Raw genomic sequence first — 27,283 nt, 5'->3', positions numbered from 1 at the left:
GGCCCCATGTAAGCCGCCCCGAGTCCCCGTTGGGGAGATGGTGGCGGGGTATAAATAAAGTTTTATTATAATATTATTATTATAATTGGAGCCCCCATTGGCACGGCAGGTTAAACTGCTGAGCTGCTGAACTTGCTGACTGAAAGATCAGTGGTCTGAATCCGGGGGGCAGGGTGAACTCCCACTGTTAGCCCCAACTTCTGCCAACCTAGCAGTTCAAAAACATGCAAATGTGAGTAGATCACTAGATACTGCTCTGGTGGGAAGGTAATGGTGCTCCATGCCGTCATGCCAGCCACATGACCTTGGAGACATCTACAGACAATGCTGGTTGTTTGGCTTGGAAATGGAGATGAGCACCAACCCCGAGTCGGACATGACTAGACTTAATGTCAGGGGAAAACCTTTACCTTTAATATAATCAATTGCACTTTATTCATAGATAAATATGCTCAGAAGTAAGTTAGGTTGGGTGATCATATTCCCTGTTGAGCAGGTGTAGGAGTGCAATCTGGGTGATTGAAGTTGAGACACATGGATACATAAAAGCAACCTTTGCCCTACCCGTGATAAATTTTATTTGACTGTGTGGCAAACAACATTGCCTCGGATATGATGAATAGCACTTTGTATACAATGCCTTATAGAAACAGTCACCCGCCCTTTGACTTTCTGATGTATTACATCCTGGGAATGAAACGAATTCAATTGGCATGGCTACCATTTGATGTACGGACATTGCACAACAATGTGAAGGTACAAAATATTTGGATTGTGACATAGAAGTGGAACACTCAAAGGGTGAATACCTGTTCATGGCATCCTAATGGTGGATCCTAAGATTAAAATAGGCAGGTGGCAAAGGAATCTGCTTCAGAAATGAGATGTACTAAATTGCAGTGACTGAATTTGCTTCTGAGCAACTGAGGGCCCTTCCACACAGCCATATAACCCAGAATATCAAGGCAGAAAATCCCACAATATCTACTTTGAACTGGGTTATCTGAGTCCACACTGCCATATATTCCAGTTCAAAGCACATAATGTGGGGTTTTATTCAGCTGTGTGGAAGAGGCCTTAGACTACTGGCAGGTCTCCAGTTAGAACATTGGTGTGGGAGGAGCAACCAGTACTATTATCCACTATTATCAGCATTTATGTTCCTGAACATCTGTTAATGTGCTCCTCATTTTCAGTCCATCTGATTTATTTATTTAAGTCTGGACTCTCCTGTGGCCTAGGGGATAAAAGCCTCGTGACTTGAAGGTTGGGTTGCTGACCTAAAAGCTGCCAGGTTCGAATCCCACCCTGGGAGAGTGCGGATGAGCTCCCTCTATCAGCTCCAGCTCCATGCGGGGAGATGAGAGAAGCCTCCCACAAGGATGGTAAAACATCAAAAACATCCGGGCGTCCCCTGGGCAATGTCCTTGCAGACGGCCAATTCTCTCACTCCAGAAGCGACTCTGGTTGCTCCTGACACGAAAAAAAAGTCTGGAGCTCAAAACATCAGAAATTTCTGGAGGTATATACCCTACCCTATTTCATAAGTCTTTGATGTTGAACACAAGAGAGAAGCTACATACTGTAAATGCATTTATAATCAAGGCATTCAAATTGACAGAAAGGCTATTAAGAGTTCCAAATTCTCAACATGGTTCAAGTTGGACAATTTTGACCATGAAAGGGCTATGTACCTAAACAACCTTATATTCCCTAAACCCAGACAAGCTTTTACAGCCCTACGATTCCAAAGTATGCCCTCAGCAGTGTTGGATAGTAGATACTAAGCCACTTCTTTGGCTTGTTGGTTATGCGTTTACAGGGCTCCAGAAATTGAGGTTCTGCCCCACTACTTGTTTGCCTGCTCCCTATATTCTACACCAAGAAATAAATTCTTAGGCCTATTCTATGGTACTATAATCGAACACGGTTGCAGAAAAGATCTTCTACCTTTTATCTGATTCCAACTCCGCAATCACTTATAAGATTTCTCTCTTTACCTTGGCAGCAAATAAAATCAGGGCAAGACTGATTGCGGACATCGCAGTCTACTGTGCCAGCGATGCTTTTATCTATCCTAAGTGGGATTGGTTACCCCTAAGGTGTTCTTACTAAGTTTTTAACATGACTGATCTTTTATACTGGCTTCTTACTGGTGAATGTGCACTTCCTAGTGTATGTTGCACTTGCATCACTGCACTTCACTATGTATATTTTGCATGCTCTGCTTTATCCTGCTTGCATCCTGCTTTTAACTGTTGGATTTTACAATGTTTTGTATAGATGCTTGTTAGATGTTATTTCTTTCGTGTAAATACACATGACCATTGGTCGGAACATTCATAAATTGATTGATTGATTGATTGACTGATTTATGCTAGCTAAGGTTTCACTAAATTGAAGAATTTCTTTTCCCCTCCTTTCTCCACCCCTATCATTTCCAGTTTCTTTTATTTCTGTAATGGCTTTATGACTTTATGAATGACTTTTTTCAGAGGCCTGTGGAATGTATATTCATAACTACACCTACACAGTTGGTAACAGTAACACTTTATACCCCAGAGTAAGTGAAAGCCCATGTTGGTTGGCATGAAATATGTTCTGAGTGGGATTATGGAACACTTAAAGAGTCTAGCGCTATTCTACTTTTATAGCGTCCCTAGCTTGGGTACCTGGCGATGCTCGGGTTATTTGAAAAAGGCATTGGGGTGTTAGGTAATATCATTTAGTGAATTAGTAACAGTATTAGAAACAAGCCTGTCGCGGATTTAGTTTGTTATTAGTGCTTCCATTAGAAAATACATCACGATGTGGGTGAACTACAATTCCCAGAATCATAGGTCAATCCTCTCCAAATCAGGCCTTTATGCACAGTTGGCCATGTTGGGTCTGTGTGCCAAGTCTGGTCCAGTTCTGACGTTGCCTGGGTTCAGTGCTCTCTGGATGAGGGTGAACTACAACTCCCAAAATCAAAGTCACCTCCCACAAACCCTTGCAGTATGTTCACTTGATCATGGGGCATCTCTCTGCCAAGTTTGGTCTCCGTCTATTGTTGGTGGAGGTCACAGTTTCTCTGGAGATAGGTGAACTATAACTCCCAAAATCAAGGTCCATTTCCGTTAACTCCCTCAGTATATTCAGTTGGTCATGGGGTTTCTCTGTGCTAAGTTTGGTCCCAGTCCATTGGTGGGGGTCACAGTGTCAGTGAAGATACTGCAAGTCCCATTATCCATGGCAAGTTTGGTCCAGATCCATCGTTGATTGGATTAACAGTGGTCTCTGGATGTAGGTCAAGTACAAGTCTTGTAAATCATGATGAATTCTCCCCAAACCTCTTGTTCAGTTGCTGATCAATTCCTCTGTTAACTGTGTGCCATAGGAAAGGGTTAAGGGTGAAGGTAGAGGCAGTGGGCAGGGTCATGAAAATTAAGGGAACCTGGGATGTCCATTCTGGAGGGAAAACAGAACATCTAGGATGAAATTGTCCCCACATGAAAGCCTTCACTTGGGTGGGGGGGGGGGGCAGAATGGTGTTTGTGGAGGACACGCTCACTATAAGATGCATGTCAGTGGAGAGAAGGCCATTGGTGTCTCCTGCTCAGTGGGAACTATAGCTGTTTGGTGAGGTGGGAGGCTGTCTATGTAAGTGGACACCTCCTCCACATACACACATACACATTTTTCACTTTTACTATGTGTATCGATAGATAGATAAGTCTCTGCTATGTATTTACCCTCCTCTTCATTATTTTCATAATTCTGGAGAATATAGATTACATTTGGTTAACACAATATGAATGGCCAATTGTTGGCTACCCCCTTACATCGAGGCGGGTTTGCCAGGAGGAAATAGTGGCCAGTTATTTTTAGTCTCAAAACAATGAGTGTGATGTGTGCATCATTAGCGGGGTCATGAGAATCAACGTACACCAGGAAAATGGGATATGAAACAATTTTTGGGTCAAGTAGGCAAGTTCTATCCTACCAAATGCAGGATACAAAAAATAAATTCTAAGGTCAGAGAATGGGAGGGGATATAGCATGAATACCAGAGACTCTTGAAGCAGTTTGATCATTCACTGGGACCTTGTTTCACACTGTCAACTGTCAAGTTTCCCACTGTCAACTGTCAAGTATGTGTTACATCCGGTTTTTAGTGGACTAGGACTGTATTTTATCATTGAATTTTTATTCTTTTTATTTGAAAGTGCTCTAAAAGGCAGCCTGTAAATTATCTAAATGTTGACCAAGGTTAATATTAATTTATTCCTGTGGACCAAGCACTTTGTTTGACTCAGGCACTTACATGACTGAAATTGATACGACCATTTTATCCGCAACATTTTACTGAGTATTTTAATTAATAGGGGTTTAAAACGTTTAAGTACATCTGTTTTATGTTATTGGCATTGTTATAGTTTATAATTCTTATTTGTTTTACTGTGTTTTACTGTATTGTATATTCCACTGTACTTCCATGTGCTTGTAAGCCGCCTGAGTCCCTTTTGGGAGATGGTGGCAAGATAATAATAATAATAATGATGATGATGATGATGATGATGTTATAAACTATTAACGTTAGATGAGAGAGCATTTTGTCATAAAGCAAATAGTTTATTTAGAGTCTTTAGAAAGCACAGTTAATAAACCCTCAGACAGTGAAGCTCATTTTGATAAAGTCATACTACACCCAAGCAGCTCCCTCTTCCTCCTTATCCTTGGCCTAACTGGACGGTTTTTTAACAGTGTCAATGGAGAAAAATAGATTTTCAATACAGGTTGTATGAAATGTTTAGAATCAAGAAGAATTTTCAGATGTAGTTTTGAGGTATTGTTGTATTATCCGGGCTGAGGCCACTAGGGGGTGATAGAGAGATAAGGATAGTCAATTTTATGAGGGTGGGGAGTAGGTTGAAGGAGTAAAACCATTTCCCCATGCTTTCCTGTTATTCCCCCCACCAATAATAATAATATTTATTTATTTATTTATTTATTTATTTATTTATATATATTCTGCTCTATCTCCCCGAAGAGACTCAGACATACACAGATGGGCAAACATTCAATGCCTTTAATACAGTGGAATAACAAATGGCATAAAAATACACAGAACAAAGGTAAAGGATTTTCCTTTAATCTCCAGATTTCTGGAAATGGTGCTCAATTCAGGCCATGGGGAGGTGCTCTTCTTCCATTTCCAAGCCGAGGAGCCTGTTGTCCATAGATACCTCCTGGTCATGTTGCCACCATGGGGGCCTTTATTACCTTCCTGCCAAAATGGTACCTATTTATCTACTCACATTTGCATGGGCTAACAGCAGGAGCTCACCCCAACCCGCGGCTTTGAACTGCCAATCTTTAAGTCAGCAGATTCAATGGTTCAACGATTTAACCTGTTGTGCCATTGTGGATCCATGTTCCCGTTGTGGAAACTACCATTGTTTATGATAAGGGAAGTGGGGAAGGGGAATAACCAGCAAAAATGGGAGAAATGATTTTCCTCCTTCAATTCCCTCCCTGTAAAATAAACTATTCTTCTCTCTCTATTGCCCCCTAGTGGCCTCTGCCTGGATAATATAACAATACCGGTTTTGAATACAAAGTTTGCTGAAACATGTTGATATGCTCTTCTCTTTCGTTGTGTAGAAATCTATCCCTATTTTCATGTTATTCTGCCTCAAGTACCAGATTTTCTGGTAAAGAAGTAATGCTCAGAAACTAATTTCCTTCATTCATTGCAGTATTCGTGCACACTCTTAATGTGTATCAATAAAAGTCAGTTTCCCCCCTTTTCTTCTTCCAGGTCAGGTGTTTCCTTTGAATTGCCCCAACTCTCATCATGCCTGGTGTCAGATCCTCAATGTCTCAGAGCTGGAAGCCTCCTTCTTATCCTATTCTGGCAGGCACCTGAATGAAACCGCGCTCAGTGTTTCCACATCCACAGAAAGCAAGTACAGTTTATACGCAGGTGTGGCTTTAGCCATTGGCTCCAGCATCTTTGTTGGCTCCAGTTTTATACTGAAAAAGAAGGGCCTTTTGCAGATGGCTGAAAAAGGATACACTAGAGCAGGTATGAAATACGCGTGATTTAAAGAACCCTACCTCTTGTTTCACTTTTCATTTGGAAATATCAAACCTTGAAGTATGGATTATATTTATATTTGCCCCCCATAATCCTCTCTGGAAGCTGAACATTGGTTTTGGGAGTTAATACGGTCAAATAAAGGATGTTAGTGGAAAGGTGAGATTACACCTACACATTTACCAGCTCTGCCGGGTTACAGGGGTTTTTTTTTGCAACCATTGGATCTAACATTTGGTCCTGATATCACAGAATAATTTAAACAATCAGTTCTTCCAAGTATCTGTAATAGGCTTGAGCGATCCATGAAAAATTTGATTCTAAATTCGTTTCAAAAGTAGGGGGCGCCAGCGTTTCGTTTCTGATGTCATTTCCGAATTTTGCCCCCCAAAAAATTCGAAATTAATGAAAATTCGTTATTTTCTAAATTAATTCGTTAATGGCGGACGTGCATGCGCAGTGGCCAAAAAAAACAGCACGAGGGGAGATTTTACAGGACTCTCCCGCCCTCATTTTTTGAGTGATCTTCTTCAAACTTGGTACAGTGGTAGAACACATTTAACACTGATAGCTCACCAAAATTTGGAACGTTTCCCTTATCCTCTGATTTTTGGCGAATTTTCATAGCTTTTATAATAAACCATTTTTTAATAATTGCAGAAATCTGTTCCTGCTTTGAAAGTCTTATTTCCTGTTAAATTGGGTTGTCTTTACTGTGAAAGTCATTGTTCTACTTCAGAAACTTTGTTTTTGTGGCTGAAACTTTGTTAAATTGGTGTGTGTGTGATATATACTGTATGTATGTATGTATGTATGTATATATATATATATATATATATAGTCCCTGCATATGTGTGTGTGTGTGTGTGTATAGGTAAAGGTAAAGGTATCCCTTGGCGTTAAGTTCAGTCATGTCTGACTCTGGGGGTTGGTGCTCATCTCCATTTCTAAGCCCAAGAGCCAGTGTTGTCCATAGACACCTCCAAGGTCATGTGGCCGGCATGACTACATGGAGTGCCATTACCTTCCCGCCAGAGCGGTACCTATTGATCTACTCACATTGGCATGTTTTCAAGCTGCTAGGTTGGCAGAAGCTGGAGCTAACAGCGGGCACTCACTCTGCTCCCGGGATTTGAACCTGGGACCTTTCGGTCTGCAAGTTCAGCAGCTCAGTGCTTTAACACACTTCGCCATCGGGGCTCATGTATATATAATATACATACACATACACACAATGTGGAGAATATGTGGAAAGGTAGATAGATAACTTGGGAGCCACAGCGAAGGCACCTTCCTGGGAGCAAGGTCTAATAATAATAATAATAATAATAATAATAATAATAATAATAATAATAATAAATCCCTTACAATATCCAAGATGGCTCACTGCTACAGAATCTTGGGAGGTTTAGTTTGGTATGGTACCATTATTGGCAGAGAAAGTTAAGCTGTAGGAGTTGAAATCCAATCATTTATCCTCCCTATAGAATCAATTTTATATGCATTTTTAGCTACAGAAAAGCTAAAATCAGGACAGTAAAAGAACAACACCCAGAAAATGGGAATTCCAGACAGGAAACAATCAGGGCCAGCTAATACCTCCCAACAAAGGATTCCCCCAGGTAGGAAGCAGCCAGGCTTTGAAGCTGCAAGGCTATTCAATGCTAATCAAGGTGACCAATTGCAACATTCACACTTGCCTCCCACAGACAAGAGTTCTTTCTCCCACCCTGGACCTTCCACAGATATATAAACCCCACTTGCCTAGCTTCACACAGACGTCAAAACCTCTGAGTATATCTGCCACAGATGTGGGTGAAACGTCAGGAGAGAATGCTTCTGGCACATGGCCATAGAGCCCGGAATACATACCACAACAGTGTGATCCCGGCCATGAAAGCTTTCGACAACACAACCACAGTATCCATTCAAGTTCATGTAGCGTTGTATGGAGACCTGTATTGGGGGGAGGGAGGGTGCGAATCTGGGCCCCTGGGAGTCGTAGTCCTCCCTCCCTCCCTCCCCGGGAGCAGCCGAGGACGGGCCTGGCCCACACCCCCTCGCATCCCGGGCCTCTTCCTCCTCACCGCCAGGCCCTGCGCCAGCCTCCATCTCTGCGTGTCTCTGTCTCTCTCGGTCTCTCCATTCCCGGCTCCATCCGCCGCCTTCCTGCCTCACAGAGAGACACCAGGCCTGAGCTGAGGCGAGGCGGCGGCGGCAGCCATTTCCCCCCTCCGTCTTCGTCCTCCTCCTCGGCCTCCTTCCCCCTTGCCCCCTCCCATTGGCTGAGCCCGTGACGCCCCTTTTGCTGAGGGGCAAAAGGAAAGGGCCTGAGGCTGTTAGGAATGGTGGGAGTTTGGGTGATTTGCAAAAACTTTTTTTCCTTACGAACAAAACGACAACATAACAAAAAACGGCCTCTTGCGGTTCGAAACCGCGATATCCAGACGTGTGGACAATCAAGGCCGTATATTGCTTCAAAAGAAACGAAAGTAACGAATTAATAACGGGTAACGGGGAAATCGAATTATTTGAGCAAGCCTAATCTGTAATAACACTATGTAACACAAGTTTTCTTCCTGGGTTATAAATGCCTTTTCCTAATTGGTTCTACCATAAACACATGGAAAAAGTGTATTAAACTGCAAAAACTTTGTTTATGGGGAGACATCCTGCAACACATTTTGCTATAGTTTTTCAATGAATATCTCATAGAATTGCAACCAATTCAACATAGTTTGTGGCAGCCACCAAAATGAAGTTTCTCAAGTTATAACAACTACTTTCAAAGTAAATATCACACAAGTAAACAGGAAATAATACTTTCAAACCCGGAACAGAAATTTTGCCAGATTTTGTTACATAGTGTTATTTAACGGAAAATAATAATAATAATAATAATAATAATAATAATAATAATAATAATAATAATAATAATAAACAACTTTATTTTTGTATCTCACCTCCATCTCCCCGAAGGGACTCGGGGCAGCTCACATGGGAACAAGCCTGATCAAACATGTGTTAAAAGGAACTCCTATAATAATATAATAAATAATAATAAAATTTTATTTGTATACCACCTCAAGCTCCCCTAAGGGACTCAGAGTAGCTTACATGGGGACAAGCCCAATCAAACATGGGTTAAAAGGAACTCCTATAATAATATAATAAATAATAATAAAACTTTATATACCGCTCTATCTCCCTGAAGGGACTCAGGTTGGTTACCATCATATAAGGTAAACAACAACAACAACAATTTTTTATTGATTAGTCACTTTTGACCATATCAAAACATTTAAAACATACAATACGTACACACTTACACATACATACAATCGCTTCTCTGCCTTTTGGCTAAGATCAAGTGTAGTATAAGGTAAACATTCAATTGCCAGAAAGAAAACCATACAGACAATACATCAAAATAAACACATCAAACAATATAACACAACCTAATTTAACTTAACGAACAAAAAAACAAGAACTGAAAACATCATAGAATGCTGAAATCCTGTTTAAACACACAAAAAATAGAAATTAAAAATATTAAAAGCCCATTTCATTGTAGCTCTATCAGTAGAGGTTCAGCAAACCAATGGCCAGGATTACAAAATGAACGTGGCCAACTATAAAAGGGCTGAGGAACAGTGTATCAAAGAGCTGGGGAAGTGGATGAAGTGCAAGACAGAGTACTATCTGGTTACCTAGGGACTGGGCCTGGGGACTAATCATTCTCAAAAAATTTCTGGAACATCCAGGTTTTCAGGTCCCTGCGAAAGGAGGGCAGTGGGGGGGGGGGGGGGCTGCCTAATCTCCCTGGGGAGGGTGTTCCAAAGTTGAGGGGCCACCACTGAGAAGGCCTTCTCCCTCGTCAGCACCAACCATGCTTGTACCGGTGGTGGAAGCAAGAAGAGAGAGCCCGCACTAGTTCAAAGGGGGAGATGCAATCCCAAAAATAGGCAGGGTCCAAACTGTTTAGGGCTTTATAGGTCATAACTTGCACCTTGAATTGAGTCCGGAAACTTATCGGCAGCCAGTGGATCTGCTTTTATAGGGATGTTATGTGTTCCTAATGAATGTTAGGGTGCAATTGATTGCAGCTTTTACTAGATTGTTTGTTGGATTTATAGACACTGTTTCTCTATAAAATGGGACTTAAGGAAATACATAGTAATACTTAATCAAATATGTGCCGTAATTAAAAATGTCAAAATCTCTCTGTTTAGAAAAACACAGCACTCGGCTAGCAAAAAGCCTTTTCCTCAACCACTGGTGCATTGGTCAAACTTGCCAATTAAAAGAGATCACTTTTTGACATTGTGGTAGAATGGCACAACTTTAGACATGTTGATTATATTCCACATAAATTTTTATTATTGTGCTGTTTTTCATTTACTGGATGACAAAAAGAGACTCCAGTCAGGAACAGTGAATAATCGTTGTATTAGCACCATATAAAAATTCTGTTGAAATAACATGGAAGACATTGGTGGGTCAGTCTGTTGTTTAAATTGATAACTAAACCACTGTTACACTTTGGATAAGCCTGGCTAGAAATGCTGTGGAAAAGCTTCATTGAAAAACATAAAAACAGGGTGTGCTTGAAAGACATTTTTGCAAGGCTTGCTAAATTATTTTTGGGTTGTTGTGTGTTTTCCTGGCTGTATGGCCATGTTCCAGAAGTATTCTCTCCTGGCGTTTCACCCACATCTATGGCAGGCATCCTCAGAGGTTGTGATGTATACACACAACAACCCTGTGATTCCAGCCATGAAAGCCTTCAACAACATATTGAATTATTTTTGTTTTTGTTTTTTCAGGACAAGGTGGGTATTCTTATCTGAAAGAATGGCTGTGGTGGGCTGGGCTGCTTTCAAGTAAGTATTAACACTTTTTAAAACTGTAATTCGAGTTTTAAAACACATGGGAGTTTTCCACACACAAGAAACTGCTGATATTTCTTGGAGTGAGCCTTCCGGCAAGGGTGGGTGGGAATCCTCTTTCAGCCCAATGGCCAATTTTGGTTTCAGAGACATTTGAAGAAGATGTATGTATTTGTTATTAATTTACAGTATTTATATTCCGCCCCCCTCACCCTAAAGATGATTGAGGGTGGATCACAGAACATATATATGCAGCAAACATTCAATGCTGTTTATACACTAACAATTCAGACAAATGAACATAGATAGAGTTATATGTAGGCTTTCCCATCTTCGGCATCTTGGAGGCTTGTGCTCAGTTCTGGCCACGGGGAGGGGGGTGGCTGTCACGTGCCGAAGAGCTTTGTTTATAAACTTCCATTTATAAAATGCATTTTTCTGGCATTTCTGTATGGGTGCCTTTAAAATACCTCCCTGCTTTTAAGCCGTAGCTATTTACTCACTTTTTGCTTTCGAACCGCTAGGTAGGCGGAAGCTTAGCTAAAGGTCAGGAGCTCACCCTGACCCGGGCTTCGAATTGTCAACCTCTCAATTGACAAGATTTACTGCAGCTGGTGGTTTAACCTGCTGTACTAAAGCCTGTGGTGGGGTGAGTCAAAAGCAAGGATTGAAAGAAATTTAACCTTCAGCTTTAATTGCCAATTGCCTTAGGAGAACTTTTTAGCTTGTTAGATTGAGGGAGAAAATCTGTTTTCCAAACAGTTGGAAATTAAATTCAATATTTTCCAAAATTTCATATTCAGTCCAAAAGGCTGAGAATAGGATTGTAGACAGTATAATCAGAAGACAATTAAAAACATAAGGTATTTTTCAAAATTTCATATTTAGTTCACATGGCTGAAAGTAGAACTGTAGACAGTGTGAAACATTGTCTTTTTTCCAGAATTTCTGAATTTCATGTTCAGTTCAAATGGCTGAGAATATGATCACAGAAAATGTGACCAAAGGGGTATTAAATGTAGAAGATCCAGAGAGTGAGTTCCTCTGCTAACATAACAATATTTTTTTTACAGTGGGAATAGGAGAAGCAGCAAACTTTGCCGCCTATGCCTTTGCACCTGCAACTTTGGTGACTCCATTGGGTGCACTTAGTGTACTCATAAGGTTAGTACAAATTAGGAGAATCCCCCTGTTGAAGCAGCTCCACTGTCTGCCAGTCTGTTTCTGGGCACAATTCAAAGTGCTGGTTATGACCTTTAAAGTCCTAGACGGTTCAGGTCCAGGCTATTTGGCCGACCACATCCCCCTGTACGAACTTGCCCAGGCCCTGAGATCTCCAGGAGAGGTCCTTCTCTCAGTCCAACCCCAATCTCAATCTCGGTTGGTGGGAAAGGAGAGAGTGGGTCTTCCTTCTTAGTGGCTGCCCCACAACTCTGGAACTCCCTGCCCAAGGAAGCCAGAATGGCCCCCTCCCTGCTGTCCTTCCGGGAGCAGGCTAAATCCTTTTTATTCAAACAGGCATTTAAAGAAAAAGCTTTTTAAGATCATGTCAAGGGCTGCTGTGATTATATATGATTTTCTGGATTTAACCTGAATTGTTTTTAGTATTAATAATGTTTCATAGTGTTTTATTATTTATATACTAGCTGTGCCTGGCCACGCGTTGCTGTGGCAAAGTGGTGGTGGTATTGGTTAAAAATTGTTGTGTAATTTTTATTTGACGTTATTTGCAATTTTTTATTAATTTTATTGTAAGTTATATTTTTATTTATTATATTTTATTATTTTCTTGTATTATTTTTAGTTATTTTCTGTTATTATAGTATTTTATATTGTATTAATTTTTAGTGTTTTTTATTATTATTATTTTGGGTTGCTAGGAGACCAAGTTGGAGGAGCTTAGCCTTCTAACTGGCAGCAATTGGATAAAAGCAATTATTCCTCTCTCTCTAATTAGGACTTTATTTTTCTTTTCTTTTTGTTGTATCAACCTAGAGGCGTGGATGATGGGTTGTGTTGTCAAATTTCGAGGTTGGGGGGCCTGTAGTTTTGTTGTTTTGTGGGTTGCCGTGATGCCATCACTCTTTTATATATAGAGATTTGAAGTTGCATTGTAATGCTTTTATTTATTTATTTATTTATTGCAGACATTTTTATCCCGTCCTTCTCACCTCCAAGGGAGGACTCAGGGTGGCCTCACAATGAGCAATCATTAGGTGCTAGAAAACATAATATTTAAAACAATTACAATTAAAAACAATTAAACATTAATTAAAAACATCCATATAAACATCCATTTAGAAAGTGCAATTCAAGTCATGGTCCAGTTCTGTCTATTATCGGTCATAAAATCATTTTTACAATTAATGCTGCGTCTCCTGCTCAGATGCCTGGTCCCACAACCAAGTTTTAAGTTTTTTACGAAAGGACAGGAGGGAGGCAGCTAATCTGATTTCATGAGGGAGTGAGTTCCACAGACGGGGGGCCACCACTGAGAAGGCTCTGTCTCTCGTCCCCACCAATCGTGATTGTGAAGGTGGTGGGATCGAGAGCAGCCCCCCCCCCCCCCCCGATGATCTTGTGAACCGTTTTAAGTCTCTGTGTGGAGAGAAAAAGCAGGATATAAATAAACATAAGAAATAAAAATAAATAAAATGTGTTTGTTTATTGGGATGGCCACTGTGTAATGATAGGCATTTTGTGGCTCAGTTCAAATGGTGTTTTAAAGAAGGTTCATATTGTTCTCATGTTATTTTAGAAAATTCTGTATGCAAGTTCCCAGGTTCACTTGTAAATTGATGAGAAATGATGAGAGCAGCTCTGCTTGCATTATGTATGTATCCAGTCTAAAAATAAAATGATTTTGGAGCCCGGGAAATTGTGTTAGAGGTTGTTTGGTTTGGTACTGAAATAACATAGGAGCGGTGGCATCTTTTTTTGGGGGGGAGTTCGAGGGGTTGAACCACACTGGTTGACACCATCAGGAGAGTAGTGACACCAAAATGTCTGTCTATGAAACTTTGGGGCAGTGTGCAGCATACATTAATTATTATTTTTTATTTTAAAAGAATCCTTATGTTTAGATGAACTACAAAAGCTCACCGTTAATGTGCTTTATCAGTATACATGTACAAAGCTAAATTTTATGCTAACTTAATTTTTGTGCCTTCTAAGGTGTATGCACTTAGGTCAAAGCTGTCCTTAATACCCAATTACAACCACACTTTGAATAATGTAGTTTAGCATACATGCACTGCAATCATGTCTTAGTTGGTGGTGGGTTTTTTAATCATCACCGATTTTGTCAAATTTCCTAGTATTTTAGCTACAATATTATTCAGTTGCTGTGAGCTTTCCGTGCTGTATGGCCACGTTCCAGAAGCATTCTCTCCTGACTGTAAGGCCATTAAATGCTAATCAAGGTGATCAATTGCAACATTCACACTTGCCTCAAACACACAAGAGTTCTTTCTCCCAACCTGGACTTTCCACAGATATATAAACCCCACTTGCCTAGTTTCCAACAGACCTCACAACCTCTGAGGATGCCTGCCATAGATGTGGGTGAAACGTCAGGAGAGAATGCTTCAGGAACATGGCTGTACAGCCTGAAAAACTCACAGCAACCCAATGATTCCGGCCACGAAAGTCTTCAACAATACAATGTTATTTTCTGGCCAGGTACGAAAAGATGTCAATGGGGATGACACTACAATTTACTGCCCCAGATGACGCCAACTCTTGTGATGCCAATGTATAAGCATCTGTATCAGGCAAAAAGAATGATTACCCAATTATGAGCCAGTACTTGTGCTCACCCAGCTAGAAATTCCTCATACATTTTAAATAGAGATTGAAGAAGTTACTTTTCGGACTTAAGCTCCAGAATATCCTAGCCAGCATGACCTGTGGAATGCGGACTCTGGGAGTTGCATTCCAACACCCAGAACTTCTGCAGGCTTTGGTTTGGAGAGAATAGGTATATATCAGTGGTTCCCAACCTTTTTTTGAGCAGGGAGCACTCTCCAACATTAGTACCAAAAGAGTTACGAATCAGTTTTTGGTCAACCTTAGATTCGGTTTGGTTATTTGGGGAGGGAGGAAGAGGGGAAGCAGCAGTCAGGAGGCTTGTTGTTCCTTTCATGGGTAGTCAGCCTCTCCCCGTCCAACATCCCCATTGCCTTGGCACTACAAGAGGGTTTTGCAAGACCAGTCACTCTTGTTGCAACAGTGTAGACCAGTGGTGAGACCAGTTCCTGGGAACCACTTGAGGTCCACGGACCACAGGTTGAGAACCACTGGTATACATGCACACCTATATCATTCTGTATATGGACTTTTATACAGATACTGTATCTGCAGAGGCAACATGAACAAACAATCTACACACTTTGCATGTGCCCCTGATAGATGATTCTAGTATGAGCAGTTCAAAGACATCTTCAAGCTTTCCCTGCACAATGAATATAGGATGCTAACAAAGCAAAACAGAATGGAAGAAGCTATGGAAATATACAGGTGACAATTTCCACAAGTGACATTTTTGATCTTTAAGATTTTATAGTGATATGTATGGTATTTTCTTTGGTTTTTATTCTGGAGTTCTGTTTTTAGATCTGTTACGGCTAAAATGTTCTCGGTATGCTTAATACATCTTTCCTTTCAAAATCCCAACAGCGCAATACTATCTTCCTATTTTTTGGATGAAAAGCTCAACATCCATGGGAAGCTGGGCTGCGTCTTAAGCATCCTGGGGTCTACAGTAATGGTGATTCATGCTCCTGAAGAGGAGCAAGTCACATCACTGGATGAAATGGAAACAAAACTAGAAGATCCAAGTATGTAATCCAGATACTTATTTTGGAACTGCATGAGGTTTTAACTTGCAAGTACTTCTGATTTAGTCCAGGGTCTATTTCATCTTTGGACAGAAGGCCATGGGACCACACATGTGGTATTCTATCTTCAGAAGTCTGGCATCATGATTGGAGTATCCTTGGCTGTCCAGATGCTTCAGACTTCCACCCATTCTGCATCATTCATAGTGGTAAAGGATTATGGGAGTGGAAGTCCAAAAAAACTAGAGGAGCAAAAGCCCACCCCCACCCCCCACATACACTTTCTATTTGAGCCTTCCTGAAATTTGAGATCCTCAACCGGAGTCATGTTGGATATCTCATCACCCCGGGAAGCTGATGAGTACATGTGACAGGACCTTTACTGCAGCAGTTACCCCAATTTTGTGGAATCCTCTCTCCCAAGGGTAGTTAGTCTGTTTCCTCTTTTTGAGTTTCTTGTGAGCTAGCCTAAGATCTTTAAAATTAGAGGTGGCTGCTCTGTTGTTGTTGTTTTTTTGTAACGTTTAAATTAAGGGTGTGTATTTAGTGTTTTAAAGTTTTTATTCATCCCTTCAATTTTTAAAATATTTTTATTTGTTGTGTATCGCTTAGGGTTGGAGTGTCAAATTCATTTTCATTGAGAGCCATATCAGCCTTATGGTTTCCTTCAAAGAGCCGTTGAATCCATTGAGTGTGTTCTCTGCATTTTGAGCTTTGTTATGGGATCTGTGGGAGTTTATATTTGTGATCAGGTCCATCATGAGTTTGCTATCTGCACAGAGCACTCCATTGAGAACATTATAATGGGATGTGATTCAATTTAGGTTTTCACAGAAAAGAGTGGAAACTATTTTAATAATTTGTTCTGGAGGATCTTATGGTTCAGATTTTTAGGGGTTGCAGAGGATATCAGTAGAAATCATTTCTGTGAATGATGGCATTCCCTGTGCAGAGATCTGCTTCTGGGTCTTGATCCGGTCTATTTTGTTGAGAAAACTGTGAACAATAATTTGGATCCCTGCTTCGTTCACAGTAAGTAATCCTTCTTCTTTCTCTTCCCAACAGTGTTCATTGCCTTTGCTGTTATCATCATTGCAATCTCACTGATGCTCATTTTTGTTATTGCGCCAAAACACGGTCAGACAAATATCCTGGTCTACATCTCCATTTGTTCTGCAATTGGCGCATTCTCCGTCTCCTCTGTCAAAGGATTGGGCATTGCTATTAAAGACTTATTGTATCAGAAGCCAATTTTCCGAAATCCACTGGTTTATATTTTGACTCTGGCTTTGGTGCTGTCAGTCGGTACTCAGATTAACTACCTCAACAAATCATTGGACGTGTTCAATACATCTCTAGTGACACCCATTTACTATGTGTTCTTCACGACGACAGTGCTGACCTGCTCCATTATCCTGTTCAAGGAATGGAACAGCATGAAGCTTAGAGACATCATTGGGACACTGAATGGATTCTTCACCATCATTATTGGTATTTTCTTTCTGCATGCTTTCAAAAATGTCACAGTCAACTGGAGCCAGTTGACCTCGTCTGTGAAAAGAGAGCCCAGCTCACTTCCTCATAGTAATGAGGCTCATTATGCTTTACTGGAGAACATTGAGGCTTCAACCGTAACATGCGATGAGGATAATACTCTGTTCAATCGAGGCAGTGAGCTATGACGTCATCCTCAAGTCGACCAATTTCACTGAACTAGAGTGAAAGCTATCTTCAGACTTATAACCATTCTCCGAGGATGACACTTGGAGAGACAGAAAGCCATCACTATAACATTTGCCCCTGGAACAAAAAAGGAAATATGAAGTTAATGTTCCTATTTATACCTATTTTTGGAAACAGATGAACATCACTGAAAACTGTGATTCTGTTTGAAGAACTGATATTTGATAAATAATAGCATTTTTGGAGGTGTAATATATTTTCATAAAGAGCACTTTATAATTCTACTATATTTTTAAAAAGTCATTGGGTTTACAGCTGGCTTGGTGAAGGTATCTGTGTGTAGAAAATCATGACCGTCTCTAAAACGGTCAACATACTAACGTTGTTAGATGTCACTTCAACATGTTTCAGCTGACAAATGCCCATAAGAGAAATATTCTGGTTTATGATTCTAGCAAGGAACTGTGCATTCATTTAAGAAAGAGATCTTTCATGTCATGCTTAGCACTGAATTGTATGATATGTTTTAGGCTGAATTCAGACAAAGTCCGAATTTGCCATTTTGCAGTACCAAATCTTGGAAAGATTCAAATAAAATTGTGAATATAGGATATAATTTATTAGTCTCAGGATACTATTTGCGATTTACACTTTTTTATTTACTCTTGTACTTTTACTTTGAAACTACTCATTTCATTTAAATGACATTTTTCTTAGGCAACTAGTTAGGAGAAAAGTTTTCCACCAGAATTATTCCCATTGACTATTTGAATCCTGCTATAATGATTTCTTACAAGTTTTTTTCCCAAATGTGTGTTTGTTCTATTGTAGTTCAACTTGTTCATGGATTTCCCCCCCAAGTATCCTTTGATTATTCAGGCTGGTTTAATTAGATTAAGAAATCTTATTTTTGAGTCCCCTGTTCTCTTTCAATTAACTATATTTTCGTAATGTTGACAGGCTTGTTTTTTGAGGCGAGAGGGGATATTTTTTGAACACAAAAGAGTCTTGTCATAAAATATGGGCACCTTAAATTAAGAGTAATGCAATAGTGATATAGTTTTGTTCCAGAAGAATATTACATCAATAAACAAATTATAATTGCCTTGAAGTACATTTTATCCAGCTGCTCAGTAGCCAATATCAGATGCTCAATTCCACAACTACAAGACTGAAAAGTGGCAAGGTAAAACTTTCAAAGGCAAGTAGCAGAACGTTAAATAAATTCTTGCGTTTTGGGAGTGAAACTTACCGGTATGTCAAACACCATTGTTTTTGGTCACTTGAAGGCAAACATGTAGTTTTGTCCATCTTATTTGGATGCTTGGACTGTAAGGAGTAATTTCCATTTGTAAAACTGAAATGACTCATGTTTATTTCAGTGAGGTTTCCCACACAATAGTTTGATACATTCTGTAAGCAGTGGAGGGAATGTGTGACCTTTTCAGATATTGTTGGACTGCAGTTCTTATCTGTTCTGGCCAGCATGACCATTGGTCAGGAATGGCAGGAATTGTAACCCAACAACATTTGAGAGCCACACATTCCCCACTCATGAATCTACTTAACTGATACAATTTGCTGACTTCAGTATTCTTTGGTTGAAATCCAACGAAAACTGAAATCTTACTGTATGGATGCATAATAGAAATATCGGTGAGTACTAGTTCTAGTGAAGCTTATGGAAGTTTTAGAGATGGTTCTGGGGTGATTTCAGACCCATTTGAGATTTTTGGTGTAAAGTCTTGAGGTTCTTGTGCATGCTATCAGCGGGTGAACATCATGGCAAAACCTCTGTCTCCTATTACCCATGCTCCAGCATTAATCAGGTCATTCTTCCCCTTTTGGGTTGTAAGAGAGCTCGTTCCAAGCTGAGTACATTCATGGAAATCTCTAGGTCAGTGGTTCTCAACCTCGGGTCCCCAGAGTTTTTGGCCTTCAACTCCCAGAAATCATAACAGCTGGTAAACTGGCTGGGATTTCTGGGAGTTGTAGGACAAAAACATCTGGGGACCCCAGTTTGAGAACCATTGCTCTAGGTCCTAGTACCGTACTTCCCTGATAGCAGAGGGCTTGTTACTAGGCTCCAGAGATCTTCCACCGGATTACCAATGCAGAATGTAAAATGGTTTTGTTTCTTTATTGATTCCAGAAGTCTTTGAGGATTTTCATCCCATTCTTTTTGCATGAAAGAAAATGTTTATGTTGGAATAAACAGTATGCTCCTGAAAAGCAAAATTGACTGAGGGCGCATATAGCTTCTGTTGATCATTGTAGAAATAAATAAACAGAAGGTTTTCCGCAGTTTCTGAATCAAGATAAACCCTGCAGTATAATAAAATGTCACTTAGGCTTGTGCACCAGGTAACAGTATCTTTACTTCAGTTCAAAAGTTCAAACAGAGCAACAATATATATAACCGTCTTTCTGAATTCACACAGAGAACAAAAGGAATAAACAGTCTCTCATTTGCCTTATAAATAATCAGGCTTTGGAGAGTATGACAGCCATTTCCTTCCTCGCCATTTTCAGTCAGCTGCTCTCCCCCCTCTCCTAGATGAAAGTGGCAGTTAAAACTGTTTGTCATTACAGTAAGCTAGAGACAGCAGCCAATCGGAATTCTGGCTCCTGACTGACTCAGCCAATCAGCTGTCACCACATGCCCTTTCCAGTCAACTCATTCCATCATGGTATCTTTTTACAAACCCTCACAGCTTCTTCCCATTGTTGGTATTTTTGCCCATTGCTTCTTAAGCCTGTTACAGGTTTCATTCATGTTGAAGATGACACATTTCCATTCTAGAAACTCAGAAATGTAAAAGTGCTAAGGGAATTGGAAAACTCAGGAGATAGCTTCCTTCCATTATGTCTGTCCAGTACTGGCATCCATTAGGAAATGTTCAAACATACTTCATTAAAATTCATACCAAAGAAATATAATTGCGTGTGTGCACGAGAATGTTTTGTGTCGTTCAGGAAATAATTCCTTTTTTTCTGTGTGTACAAACTTTTTGATTCAATGTACTGAAATGGAAAATATTTTAAGATGTTTTCTAATTTAAAAAAACTATTAAAATGTGAAAAAATCGAAAGGAATAAAATATACATTATTTTGATTAAAATGTGCTCCTACTTTTTTAAAAAGTATTTTTCTAGGAATAGAATTGGTTCTTTTGTAACTTGATAGCTCTACTTTTCTCCAATTTGATCCCTCCTGATGTTTTTGCCTTACACCCATAATGGTATTTTGATGTGAGCTGATGGGAGTTACAATCTGGATAGAAGTTGGGAGAGAGGCTAAAGAAAATGTCTGGAAATCAGAATTGGGGATTACATAAAAAGGCCATGGGTTTGCATAGACTTGACATTCTCCTACTTTGAGCAGTGAAAGGTGGAACTATTTTTCACACATTTGAAACAGCGCAAGGACTGATATTTCTATTACACTGGCCGACGCACATTTCAGTGCCTCAAATGTTCGTCCTGTTTCTGGGTATATTTGACTTGCTAATTCCAAAAATTGCACTAGTTCCCTCTTACCAACTCAATTTTTGGAGATACAGAACACATGCCATCTACCGGTCACCATCTGCTCGTCCATAGAGAATCATGATTGTTGTGTCTACAAAACTAGAACCGATGCAGTCTGTCTGAATCAGCACCCCAAATAACCACAGAAACCAACCTAAAAAATCAAGACGCCAATAGTTTTGTTATTGGTCTGTGTTATGTATCAAGCATTCCCCTGGGGTTAGTTGCCAGTTGTGGTCAGGACTGCATTGTTTGCTGCCTTTCTCCTCTTTTGCTCTATCCAACCAGAAGGCTGCCAAGGGAAAGACATGAATGGAGTATGTCCATTGGTCTGAGGACAGCACAAAGTTAGGCTAAGAGTTCCTTGGGTGGTGAGGTTTCTTAAACCAAAGCTCTATTCTGGACAAGGCTTCTTTCTGAAAGATAATACGGGCCCTTAGTATCCACTGGAGTTTCATGCTACAGAGGCTCAAATCCCGTTATATACAGTGGGGTAGTAAAGTGGTGTCCCTTACATGGTAAAATCAGAGTTTGTTTTTTGGAATTTTTAATGGTTGAAGCCATGGATGGAGACTCTTTGGCTTGAGAAGGTTCTCTGCAATAATCCCACTATTATAGTGAAGGAGAAGATGTCTCAAATGCTTGTATAACCCCTACATGAACTTATCTTGGATACTGCAAAAGATAGTACCAAGTACAGTAGAGTCTCACTTATCCAAGCTAAACGGGTCGGCAGAAGCTTGGATAAGCCAATATCTTGGATAATAAGGAGGGATTAAGGAAAAGCCTATTAGACATCAAATTAGGTTATGATTTTACAAATTAAGCACCAAAACATCATGTTTTACAACAAATTTGACAGAAAAAGCAGTTCAATACGCAGTAATGTTATGTTGTAATTACTGTATTTACAAATTTAGCACCAAAATATCACGATATATTGAAAACATTGACCACAAAAATGGCTTGGATAATCCAGAAACTTGGATAAGCAAGGCTTGGATAAATGAGACTCTACTGTACTTCCTCCTGCAAAACCCTCAGTCTGTGTGTACAATAATTTGGGGGTTTGCAGTCACAATGGTGTTTGCTTACTTAAGTGTGTTCTGACTGCTCTTAAGTACACAGGGACAAAGCACCACTCTTCGGTTGGTAGAGGCTGTGCTTTTCTGCCCAGGTGCTTTTTATCGTGTCAGAAGCAACTTGAGAACATATTGCAAGTCGCTTCTGGTGTGAGAGAATTGGATGGCTACAGAGACGTTGCCCAAGGGTTGCTGAGATGTGTTACCATCCTGCTGGGAGGCTTCTCTCATATCTCCGCAAGCTAGAGCTGACAGACGGGAGCTCACCCCATCTTGCGGATTTGAACCGGCAACCTTCAGGTCAGCAACCCAACCTTCAGGTAAGCAGCTCAGCCAGCACATGGGTTTAACCCATTGCACCACCGCAGCTCCTGTCTAACCCATTGTGCCACCGCAGATCCTGCCCAGGTGCTGAAGTACACCAAGAACAGAATCAGAGGCAGCTAGTCTATCTTCAACGGGTGGCTGGGAAATGGGTGTTTTGCATGCAAATCCTACTCTATTGTAAAGGGAAGCAGGAAGAAGGATGCAAATTTCTCCTCCCCCACCTGAACTGACTCTTAAGTATGTCATGGGAGAATTTCACTCCACCAAATTGTTATGAGCCTGACCTTTGTGAGCTGAAATTCTGCAGGAGCTCCTAACATGGTTAGGAGGTAAAGCATTCAACTTCATGAGAACCCCATCTTATTTAAGAGCCATCTTCCAGTCCCAGAAGCTGATAACTTGATCTCTCAAAAACCAACGACATAACTGAATAAAGTGTAGGGAGAGGTTTGTTCATTTGAGTCTCTTCCTCCGCTGAGGCCTCTCATGCAGCCCAGGATGTTGATGTAACAGCGGATGACAAACTAAAACTCTACAGAATGATCCAATCTCTTGCTAGGTCAGCTGCTGCCTAGTACATTACTCATGAGCAGCGAAATCTATTGAGAAAATCCTAAGCAGAGGTCAGGCTTCATTTTGGCACCGAAAAATGAAATGGCACACAGGCTTTATCAGGATTTTTTAAAAACATGGATTTATTAGGCACAATCTGTTGCATAATATTTCATTATTAAAGAACATTATCAGCCGCAGAGGTAGAATAACAAATTCACCCAGGACCTTCCCAATTTATAGCGAAGACTGGAGTATGTTTTCTTTCTGCTATAGGAGTTATGTGTTAAACCAAAGCCTGAATCCTATTGCTAGCCTTGACTAGTGTAGACCCATTGAATAAACTGGATCTACGTGTACGATGACTTCAACAGCAGATTCAACGGGCTTACTCTAGTTAGGGTTTGCCAATAGGACTCAGACCTATATGTGCAACATATAATAACAATTTAATGAATTCTGCTTTCAAATCTTGCAAAGAACAAATTTCCTCTTCATATAAATACATATGTGCAGTATATATATTTACAATATGTAGACTGTATTTTAATTTATTAATTATGAATGCTGTGTTTAAAGGCCCACACCAAGCTCACTAGCTTTATTGTTTACTAATACCCTAGATGGTGCACCTAGGTGAGTCACAGCAGCTTCCAGTCCCTTCAAGCAACACTGTATTTGTATACCCACCCCCCTTCCCCTTTACCCCTGCATCCTTCCAACAGCCCTGTGAGGTAGGTTAGGCTGAAAAGTAGTCATCAGCCCCCAAACCTCTCAACCTCCTGAATTTCATAACCAAGCAGAGGCCGGAATACAAGTCTTCCTGACACATTATCCATCTCCATTTCCAGATCTTCACCAAGTTCCATGCAAACCAAGACCACCTATTACAATGTAGCCTGAGCCCTGCCACATACAGTATGGAGGACCTTCTTACAGCAACATTAGAGATACTCCAAGTGGCCAGCCATTGGTCAAAGGGCATTTAGTATAATGCCATTGTTGTTTTTTTAATTGTGTTTTCAAATACATTACAACTTGTACTCCCGGTTCGCTTCTGACACAATAAATAAAATACCAAGTTCCATTCTATATTGCTACAGTGGAACAATGTTAATATGAGTGGCTTTAGCTTTGCCAATTTCCACATCCAAATTCACCAGGAATACTTTGCAATAGCAAAGAAAGGGAACAATTGTTAAGCCATGATGGAGGTTCTCTGAGTCTGTAGATAAGTACTCTTGTGCCTCCTTTTAAAGAGCATCAGAAAAGACAATATCAAAGTCATGAACTAGCAGCAGTATTTATAGCTGTGGGCACATATTGTGAGCAACAAGACTTTTAGGAAGACATCTGATACATTACTGTGGTTGTAATGGCTCGAGGCAGATGGTAAATTACGCTCTTCAGAATCTTGGAATGGAAACAATTGTTTCCTGAAAGGAGAAAGGACCTGTGCATAGGTCAGTCAGTGTTTCGTGGCTCAGAGCACAAAGGGTGGTTTCAGCCCTGTCTCTTCCTCCAGCTGCATTTGCACATTTTTCACCTCAAGGGGAGTTGACGTCACTTAAAAGTCTGAGCAAAAAGGGAATTTACTCAGTAAAACTCTTCCTTTGTTTGAGGTAAGGGAAGAGCCCACACTGTGGCCTTTACAGTGAGGTTCTTCTAGGCAGCATATGTTGCCATGCTGTTTCAGTAAAAGTACAGTAGCTACTTTGAAAAGCAGCCCCTTCACTGGACATGTCTGTGCTTCCATCATGCCTTCTCAGGAGGAGGTATTCTCTACTATAGCATCAATCATCTGCAGCAGATCATGAAATGTAGGGCGGTCCTCTGGTTTCTAGAAATGAACAAAATGTGTTAACAGTTGTTTTGCCGAAGTAAAAAAACAGGAACCAAATACTAATGGAGTAGGTAAAGGATTTCTTCCCAGTAACCTGGTTTACTGCTTAAAATATCATGAATAATGGGGGGTGGGAGGTGAGATGAAAAACAACAGTTTTCACTTTATAAATTTGATTCAACTTGTACAGTAGCGAAGAATTTTGTACTGTGTGTAGTATACTATGACACCACTATCTTTGTTATTATCTCTTGTGATGGGTTGGCTGGATTGAAATTTGTAAAAATAGCTCAATTCAGCTGTTTCTCTTTCTAGTCTTCCTTCGTAATTTCTTTGTTTAAGGATCGTGACTTGCAAACCCCAAAAAATAGTTGCAGAACATTTTACCCTTCTTGATCAAGGAAATAACGCAAACTAGAATCATAATTACCAATTCATTAGCAGAGGTATGAACAAAGACAATGGCTTCATGACACTCTACATCTATACACATAATAAAATTGAAAATCTGTATGAATGGGTATCCGTTCATACAGACAGCCGCCGGCCTCCATAAACAGGCTATAGTTCCCAGTGCTGAGGAGCCACCAAGTCACTCCCTCCCAGGACATTGAAGGTTACAGAAAGCACATCCCAGTGTTCCTTTCTCTCCATTTGCATGACCCCACCCACTGCCTCTCCCTTAACCCCTCCCTACCCTTCCCTATGGCACACAGCAAACAGAGGAATTGATCAGCAACTGAACAAACTATAGGATGCCATGTTTCTTTTTTGTCACACTCACTTCCTCCTTTTTATGCTGCAAGAGGTTATCACAGCTATTTCTTTAAAAGCTACCTTGTTTCTACAGGTTCTCCAAAAACAAAACATTTCACCCATCTGTCATTTTGATGATACTTCTGTTACCCATGCTTTTATCAGAGGGGTGAACTCCTTTTTACAATGCTAGAACTGCCCCACATCCACTTTTGAATTTCAAAAGTGGATGTGGGGTGCTTTGAATGTGATTTTCCTGCTTCTTGGCAGGGGGTTGGACTGGATGGCACATGAGGTCTCTTCCAACTCTATGATTCTATGATTCTCTATACCATCTATATAGTGGTCCTCAACCTGGGTCCCCAGATGTTTTTTTGCCTACAACTAGCAGAAAACTCAGCCAGTTTACCAGCTGTTATGATTTCTTGGAGCTGAAGACCAAAAACATCTGGGGATGCCAGGTTGAGAACCATTATTCTATACATTTTGATCCTTACCATGGCATGGTTATCTGTCTCCCCATATTTTGCAACAATTTTTTCCTACATTGCTCCTATGCTTTAGCCATTGAATGGCATCTTTAACTGTGAAAACAGATTTATATTAAGGTATCCATACAAAAGTGTGTTACACCCTGGCAAACCATCCTTATACAGAAATTGCTAATTACCAATCTAGCTTTCACAGTTACACTGAAACTTGGGAAGCAGCACATGGAGATGTTCAATGTGAAATATAGAACCATACCTCATGCCAGCACACCATCATAACATCATAAATACTTTTAGAAGCCAACTTTGGCCGAAACAGACGATATCCTTTGCTAATCATAGTCACTACTTCATAGTTGGTGTTGGTCTCAAAAGGCATTTTGCCCTCAGTAAACACTTCCCACATAAGAACCCCTGAAAAAGGAAGAGAGACAAATTAGATGGATCAGCATGCAGATGGTCTAAACTAAACCCTTCTGAAATGGCACTTGTGCCGATAGGAAATGAATCCTAATAAGCTACTAGCTGTCAGAATCCTCTATTTTGGGAACTTGTTACCAGAGTGAAGTATACTATTGGAAACTTCAATCAAGGCCTCTACAGGATTAAAAACTTATCCAATATCTTCTGCAGCCAGTCAAGCATTTTGGAAGAAGCAGGGTTGCATAAAGATGTTCTCAATCTCCCTGAATTGCAACCAGTCTCTGGTACAGAAGTAAAGTTGCTAATTGCATCTTTGAAGTCTAAGAAAGCACCTGGAAAAGATATGCTTCCTCCATGTGCTTTAAGTAAATGTTGACAGGTAGAGCCATTCTTGCTAGCCTAGATACTATGATAAACAGCACTGGAGATGTATTCCATACTGGGTATGCGTACTCAGCAGCACAGTAGCAAAGTGCAAGGGCAGATGTCTGCACTGTATCTGGTTGTGATCCCCAGGTTGTGCCAGTCAGCTTTCATATAACATTATTTCTAGCACCTACTTTTTGTTTGATATTCAAGCAGTGCTTCTTGTAAGTCAGAGTAACTTCCCGGTATTTTGGTGTGCTGCAATGCTCCAGTGGGATATGAAATACATCCCACCACGTTAAAACAGTGGATATGTCTCTTAATGAGACATGCCGCCTTATCACAGGATGCCTATGGCTTACATCACTGGAGAAATTATACTATTTAGCCGATATTGCACCACTTGACATCCGTTGGGAA

General features: G+C 40.4%; 2 protein-coding genes across 5 annotated transcripts in view; one reads left to right on the top strand and one right to left on the bottom strand.

The window, feature by feature from the left end:
• Window positions 1-18,108, top strand: part of nipal1 (NIPA like domain containing 1) — a 33,007-nt gene extending 14,899 nt beyond the window's left edge. The window contains exons 2-6 of the mRNA XM_062981619.1: window positions 5,804-6,070; window positions 10,909-10,965; window positions 12,045-12,135; window positions 15,649-15,809; window positions 16,875-18,108. Of these exons, the coding sequence (XP_062837689.1) occupies window positions 5,804-6,070; window positions 10,909-10,965; window positions 12,045-12,135; window positions 15,649-15,809; window positions 16,875-17,491 (1,193 nt within the window). The 3' untranslated portion in view covers window positions 17,492-18,108. The remainder of the gene's footprint in view (window positions 1-5,803; window positions 6,071-10,908; window positions 10,966-12,044; window positions 12,136-15,648; window positions 15,810-16,874) is intronic.
• Window positions 18,109-23,099: 4,991 nt separating this feature from the next.
• Window positions 23,100-27,283, bottom strand: part of tec (tec protein tyrosine kinase) — a 78,684-nt gene continuing 74,500 nt past the window's right edge. For all 4 annotated transcript variants that reach the window (XM_062981614.1, XM_062981616.1, XM_062981617.1 and 1 more), the window contains exons 17-18: window positions 26,331-26,488; window positions 23,100-24,824 (exon numbers count right to left, since the gene is read on the bottom strand). In XM_062981614.1, the coding sequence (XP_062837684.1) occupies window positions 24,750-24,824; window positions 26,331-26,488 (233 nt within the window). In that variant the 3' untranslated portion in view covers window positions 23,100-24,749. The remainder of the gene's footprint in view (window positions 24,825-26,330; window positions 26,489-27,283) is intronic.

This window comes from Anolis carolinensis, chromosome 5 (genome assembly GCF_035594765.1).
Source record: "Anolis carolinensis isolate JA03-04 chromosome 5, rAnoCar3.1.pri, whole genome shotgun sequence".
NCBI classification, from domain to species: Eukaryota; Metazoa; Chordata; class Lepidosauria; order Squamata; family Dactyloidae; genus Anolis; species Anolis carolinensis.
The sequence above is the reverse complement of the archived record's forward strand: the minus strand, read 5'-3'. Positions and strand labels throughout refer to the sequence as shown.